Source organism: Puntigrus tetrazona, chromosome 5, assembly GCF_018831695.1.
Source record: "Puntigrus tetrazona isolate hp1 chromosome 5, ASM1883169v1, whole genome shotgun sequence".
Lineage (NCBI taxonomy): Eukaryota > Metazoa > Chordata > Actinopteri > Cypriniformes > Cyprinidae > Puntigrus > Puntigrus tetrazona.
Window position 1 is genome coordinate 3,350,210 of NC_056703.1, and position 7,500 is coordinate 3,357,709.

At 36.5% G+C, this 7,500-nt stretch overlaps 1 protein-coding gene across 2 annotated transcripts in view; it reads right to left on the minus strand.

Annotated features, from left to right (window-relative positions):
* The window catches only part of gnb1l (guanine nucleotide binding protein (G protein), beta polypeptide 1-like), a 32,968-nt gene that overhangs the window by 6,651 nt on the left and 18,817 nt on the right, over nt 1-7,500 (minus strand). For both annotated transcript variants that reach the window (XM_043238173.1, XM_043238174.1), the window contains exon 6: nt 2,569-2,778. In XM_043238173.1, coding sequence (XP_043094108.1) covers nt 2,569-2,778 — 210 coding nt within the window. The remainder of the gene's footprint in view (nt 1-2,568; nt 2,779-7,500) is intronic.

Consider the following 7,500-nt stretch of genomic DNA (forward strand, 5'->3'; position numbering starts at 1 on the left):
TTAAAATAGTAAATATTTTTGCAGGATTCTTTGATTCATTTATATTTATATATATATATATATGTGTGTGTGTATATATATATATATATATATATATATATATATATATATATATATATATATATAAATGAATCAAAGAATCCTGCAAAAATATTTAACTATTTTAAATAATAATAATATACACACACATACATACATATATATACATATATATATATATATATATATATATACATATATATATATATATATATATATATATATACACACACACACACATACATAAACGTATATACATATGTATATATACACGTGTATGTGTGTATATACATACATATCATATATATGTATATATATATACACATTGTGTATTATATATTTTATTAAATATATAAATACATACACACACAGTCATAATATATATTTTTACTTTTATTTACCAAGAATGCTTTTAAACGTAAAAGTCATGATAAACACATTTATGATGTTACAAAAGATTTCTATTTCAGATAAATGCTTTCTACTTTCTGCTCATCAAAGAAACCTGAAAGAAAAAAAAAAAAAAAAAAAAACTGTTGTTTTCAAAATAATAATAATAAAACCATTTTTTGAGCTGCAGCTTTGAAATATCTGAAACAAATTCCATTGCAAATATTTTAAAATATATTTAAATTAAAAAAAAATTCAATATTTAAATTTTTGAGTCAAATGCAGGCTCGGTGAGCAGAAGACTTATAAAAATAAATATATATATATTTTAAAGTAATAATAATGATAATAATATAACCCCAAAGAATAGCTCTGCTGTCTGGTCTCTGCAGCAGGTTAAGGCCGTGTTGCTTCATCTCTCCTCAGCCTTTGGTAGAGCCTCCCACTGTGAACTACTGTTCCTTTTATTGCAGATGTGTTTTTTGTTTGGTTAGCAGCCTGCGAGGTTTTGATGTTTTTATTACCTCTCGCGGGTCGTTCGTCAAGCGGCAGATACCCGCCGCACAAAAACACGTCTGTGGGAAGAGCTCGCAGCGGCTGTCTGGACGTCACACCGCGCTGCACTCCGCCGTAATTTAAAAGCCCCCGCTGACTCCTTTTCCGAGCTGCTCTCTTTTTCTTTCGAGCCCTTTCCGCCAAGAATTACATTCTAAATCAATTTTTTTTTTCCCCGACGTGCAAAATAAACCGAACCATCGATACAGCTCCTCTCCGGCGAGCAGACCCTCGTCGCGTTTCGCGCGCGAGACAAAAGGCCCGGGAACATTTCTAGTTCAGTCCATTCATGTGTAAAAGGCGCCGGAAAGAACAACAGCCCGCGCACGAGACCGGAGCGCCGTACGTCAGAGCATTTCTCGCCGCTTATGAAACATCGAATACGCAAGAGCCCGAAATCAGCGGAGAATACGGCCGCCGATGAGGCATTACCTCTCAGACGAGTCCAAGTGTTGTGCAAGATAAAGCACGGCTCGTTTTTTAAGAAAGCTGTGTAAATATAAACATAAAGGGATTTGCATGCGCGCGGAGATGTTTTCGTCTGGAGGCAAAACCTGGCCTGGGACTACAGCATGACCTCACGGTGGAGCTGAGAGTTGCCAATCTAAAGCAAAAGAGGCTGATTTATTACCCACCAGACTTGAGGAAACTTTATATTGCAGCCAAATACTTTCCAAGTGCATCAGGTGGCGCGTCTGCGAAACGGCCAAATCATCTTTTTAGCTTTTTACCCAAATTTCTTCACGCGGAAGCAGAGCATCAACAACTGCGACGAAAAGGTCTGGTGACAAACACTGCTATGGTTGTAAACGGCTAACGGCGATCGCCTGGAGGCCTTGTTCCTTGCAGGCGAAACGGAAACGCCGTCGATACATCGCTGACACGACGCGGAGCGCGCAGTCGGAAATATTCACGCGGAAAAAAGCTTTGAAATGAAAACGAAACTCACACGCTAACTGGATTGTGAAAGGTGTGCGTGACTTTATTCTTAACGTGGATATTTTAGATATTTAACTGCAACGAAGGCAGCAAAGTTTAAGGAGGCTTTTTGAAGTTCTTATTATTTTTTATCATTGCATTTTAATTTTTAGTCATTTTAGTAATCACAACGACATGCGCTGCAACTGGCATAAACATCATTTTTTAAATAATTTCATTAAAGCAATTTTAATTTGATCGTTTCACAATAACCACCAAAATGCATTTAAATGAACAAACGTGCAGTTTTTACTGTATTTTTCAGCAAATAAACACTGGACTTAAAGGGTCGAGTTCACCTTTTTTCTTCTTTTTTCCAAATTTAAGGCTGTTCTAAAACGATGCATGATTTATGGAGAATTTTTTTTTTTAAATCGGACCGATTTCGCTGATAAAAATCGTCGTGCATTTATATAATAAAACCACAGCTTGCGTAATTCTATGATTGCACGATGCAATATTTTTCAGTTTAATCATGCATTAATCATGCATTATCGCTAAACGATGCATAAGTTGATTGATCCGAGTACGGGTTAATATCAATGCCGTTCCTCGGGAATGACGATGCATTGCGATGGCTCTCGTTTCTTTCACCCGTGATCTCACCTGAAGGCTGTGCTGCTTGTCGAGCGTCCAGGACCGGAGGATCTTCTCTGAAGACCCCGAGACGCCTTTCTGCTGGGACACATCAACGTCTAGACACATGACCGGCTCAGCATGTGCCTTCAGACGGCCGTAGGGACGGCGATGGGAAACGTCCCACAGCACCAGAGAGCCGTCCTCGTAGCCGGCACACAGAACCGGACCGGAACCTGCCTGCGGAGGAGAGGAAGCGGTAAAGGGTTGGAAGAGAGCGGGGCAAAGAGCGGATGAACAGAAGCATATGGCAGCGGTGTTTATCAGAGGTTATCAGTCTGCTCCTGACCCGAGGAACCACAGCATTAATCATCTGATGCACCTTCAGCCAATCACAGCACACGTTACTGGAGACTCCGGCAGTGCTGGCAGACATACTAATATTATTTTTTTGACAAAAAAAAAAAAAAAAGATGCATTCATCATCTCTTTATTTAATTATGAGGATATTAATGCTTTCAGACAATGCAGTCGTGATTATTTGCATCCAGAACAAAAGTTTTTCTTTACATTGTGTGTGTGTGTGTGTGTGTGTACATACATGTATATATTTGGGAATATGATTAAGTATGATTTTTTTATTATTTTTTTTAATAAAGACTCTTGCGCTCATTAAGGCTGTATTTATTTGATCAAAAAGCTAATATTTATAATAAAATGTATTTCTGTGATCAAACATTACTCCAGTCTTCAGTGTCCCACGATCCTTCAGAAACCATTCTAATATGCTATTTATTATAAGCGATGGAAAGTGTGCCGCTTCATTTCTTTATGTTTTTATGGACCATTTTACTAATAAAAGAACATGTCAAAAACAGCATTTGTTTTCTAAAAAAATGTTTTCTAACACTAGGAGTGTTACTTTTATTCATTTAACACATTCTTGCTGAATAAAATTGTTAATAAAAAAAAAAAAAGACAATTTACTGACTCCAAACTATATTATTATAACTTATATATATATAATTAATATATAAATTTTATTAATAATTAATATATAAATTTTATTAATAATTATATATATTTTTATAATTATATATATATATATATATATAAATAATTAATATATAAATGTTATTAATAATTTATATATATATATATATATATATATATATATATATATATATATATATATATATAATTAATATATAAATTTTATTCATAATATATATATATTTTTATATATATATATATATATATATATATATATATATATATATATATATATATATATATATATATATAGTGTGTGTGTGTGTATAGCAAAACAACATTTCCATTGTGAATAAATGCTTAAAAGAATCTCTTTTGATAATAAATCAGCATACATAGATACATATTAAAAAAAGTGTTTGTTAAATACATATAAAGATAAAGAGACATCCAATATTTATCTTTTTTCCCCCTCACACAGCTGCAGAGTCAACGAATAGATATGAACAGAATAGAATGAATAGAAGACAAATATCTGTAAACCACAAAATAGAAAAGCCCCATATTTGCATATAACACTCATAACCGCTCAAAGACGTCATAATAATCCTTAATCCAGAGCCTGCGGTCACTTTTCACTGCCATGATCAGCGTGACCTCTGGCTCTGGGTTTACCTTCGGTGACCTCTTCTCACTTAACCTCATAAAAAGCGCGACAGCTCAGGTGCGTGTGCTTGTTTGTTTGCTCAGATTTACAGCACCTCCGAGGTTCCCCGCTCATTATCTGCAAGAAGGAGCGTTCGTCTACACGGCTACACGCAGTAGGCTGTCTCATAAATCAGTTTAGCGGATAAAAGCAGAATGAGAGAGCTGATAAAAGCCTACAGTCTCATAACTCAGAACAGAGCTGCAGGCGTGCTGTCTACACGAGAAGATTTACAACAGAGGTGTCCTTCCCCTCCTTCCTCACACACACACACACACAGACACACACAGACACACACACACACTGTTGCCATTCACCGGACTTGATTTACACAGCAGAGCGTATGCAAATACCAGCTACAATAAAACTTTTTATACTGCAAGCATTTATTGATTCTCTCTGTATCATTGTAAGATACACACAATTATTCAAATGTTTAGGCTGAGCAGGTTTACTCATAAAAAACGTACACACGTGTACACACACTTTTAGTCGGCGAGGACACCTTAAATTTACTAAAAAAAATAAAATAAATGCTGTTCTTTGTAAAGATCAATCAAGCGTATATATATATTTATTTATTTTAGTTATATATATATATATATATATATATATATATATATATATATATATATATATATATTTCAGTATCCCTGGTTACAAGTTCAATTTTTTATCATTGCAATTAAATATTTTGTTTTGCAGTAATTTTTTTTAGATGATACTACGACATGCGCTGCAACTGGCATAAACATATTTTTTAAAATAATTTAAAGCAATTTTAATTTGATCATTTTATAATAACCACCAAACTGCATTTAAAAAAAAAAGAACAAATGCACAGTTTTTACTGTATTTTTCATCAAATAAATGCACCCTTGGCAAAAACAGGAGCCTTTAATAAACTGCTCAAAATTCGCACCGGCCCGCTTTATTTAATGATAGCGTACGCTCGGTGATAAACCAAGCGCCGTTCACGCACGACGCCCGACTCGTTCGGGGTTCTACCTGCAGAAGGATGAGAAATGACGAAGCGTGTGCCTCCGGGCAGAGCTAGTGCACCGGGTACAGGCGAAGCTGGCGAGGGAAAAATTCCTTCCATATGCGTAAGGCCCGAGAAGCTCTCTCTCGTTCCCCCCCACCTCTCGCGAAAAAGGTCGTCCTCTCTTCGCACGGTATATTTCTTTTCCCAAACAAAATTCCCCTCGATTCGCGAACGCCACGTAAACGCATCAGCCGAGCGCATTCGGGGGAAATAAAAGATACAGCGACTGGAAATCAATCCAGTTGTTAAGCATTACCGTCTGTTGACCTCCGAACCCCGCACTTCAGCTAAGTGTAGGTGCTCCCTGATTGATGATGTCACGGGTCAAGGGTCACGGAACCCTGGGTAGACACCTAATTCATTATATCCTCCGTGGCTGGTCTACAAGAGGGCGCTTTAGCCGGATTAGGACTCGGGCTTCGGGGAAAGATTCATCATCCCAACAGCTGCTTCGGATGGATGCTCCAGACTGAAGCCACAACAGAACAGCGGCGTTCCAGCGGATGGCAACGAGCCGCCATGCACCGAGCGGGGAACCGCAGGGGCGGCCCCGGAACCGCATCTCCGGGGGCCTTCAAAGGAGGATCAGGAGAGAGGAGCCGGTGTGGGTCGAGTCGAGTGAAGGACTGTGGGTGGTGTGCGTGTGTGTGTGTGTGTGCGTGAGAGTGTGTGTGTGTGTGTGTGAGAGTGTGTGTGTGTGTGTGTGTGTGAGAGAGTGTGTGTGTGTGAGTGAGAGTGTGCGAGTGAGTGAGAGTGTGCGAGTGCGTGTGTGAGTGAGAGAGTGCGTATGTGTGTGTGAGTGTGAGTGTGAACGTGTGTGTGAGTGTGCACGTGTGTGAGTGTGTGCACGTGTGTGTGTGTGTGCACGTGTGTGTGTGTGTGTGTGTGTGTGTGAGTGAGAGAGTGCGTATGTGTGTGAGAGTGTGTGAGTGTGAACGTGTGTGTGAGTGTGCACGTGTGTGTGAGTGTGTGCACGTGTGTGTGTGAGAGTGTGAGAGTGTGTGTGTGTGAGAGAGTGTGTGAGTGTGCGTGTGTGTGAGTGAGTGTGTGTGAGTGAGAGTGTGTGTGTGTGTGAGTGAGTGTGCGTGTGTGTGAGTGAGAGTGTGTGTGAGTGTGCGTGCGTGTGAGTGAGTGTGAGTGTGAGTGTGTGTGTGTGTGTGAGAGACACACACCTAGAACAAGGGCCTGCAGATGCGAGACAGGGTTACTAGAACATGCAACACGCTGATGAAAGCCGAAGCGGTTTACGGGGCCGTAATGAGGCCAGGAGCAGAACGCTGTTTGATGCAGGAACATTTCCTTCTCACACAAGCGGTTATAATCACGGGTTCGTTTGCTTTGTAATTAATAAAAACAATTAATTGCATGCTAAATAAAAAAGTTTGTATGTGCGTTTATTATGCATGAATAAATACACACACTAATATATTCTGAATATATGTATTAACAATTATTTTAAAATAATTTTTTATTATCATTATTTTATTATTATCATATAAAAAGTATCTAATATATTAACATAACATTTATTCTTAAATGTATTTATATATGCATGATAAACAGACAAACACGCATATATTTTGCAAACAATTATTTTTGATGCAACTAATCATGATTAATCATCACTAAATTAAAAAGCTGAGAAAGTACTTGTATGTAAACGAGCTGAATAAAGCTCGTTATCAATTTGCTTTTAAATGCAATTGAAGTATGAATAAAGCATTTAAAGTCAACTTCATTTTTATTACACAACTAACAACAAATTATTGCTTTAATCTGGCCATTAGAATCTTTTAATTGTATGTTCAATAAGGAAATATACGATTATATATATATATATATATATATATATATATATATATATATATATATATATATATATATATATATATATTCTTCAGTATTCATTTTCCTGTTAGTTTAAAAACCATAAAAACTATATATATAAAAAAAGAAGAAATATGACAGAAACACACAGACAAATGGTCATATTTCTTCTTTCTTTTTTAAATGGTTCTATTTAGCTTTATTTTTAGTACTTTAACGTACTTAAGATCGAAACCTTGCCTTAAATATATTTTAAATGTAAAACATATTTTAAGTTTTTCAGATGAGTTAAATTTCAACTAGAATTTTATTAAAATATTTCATTCATTATTAAATATATTATATTTATACTTTTTTCAACAAATGAAAAGAAGTTTTAATAGTTTAAACT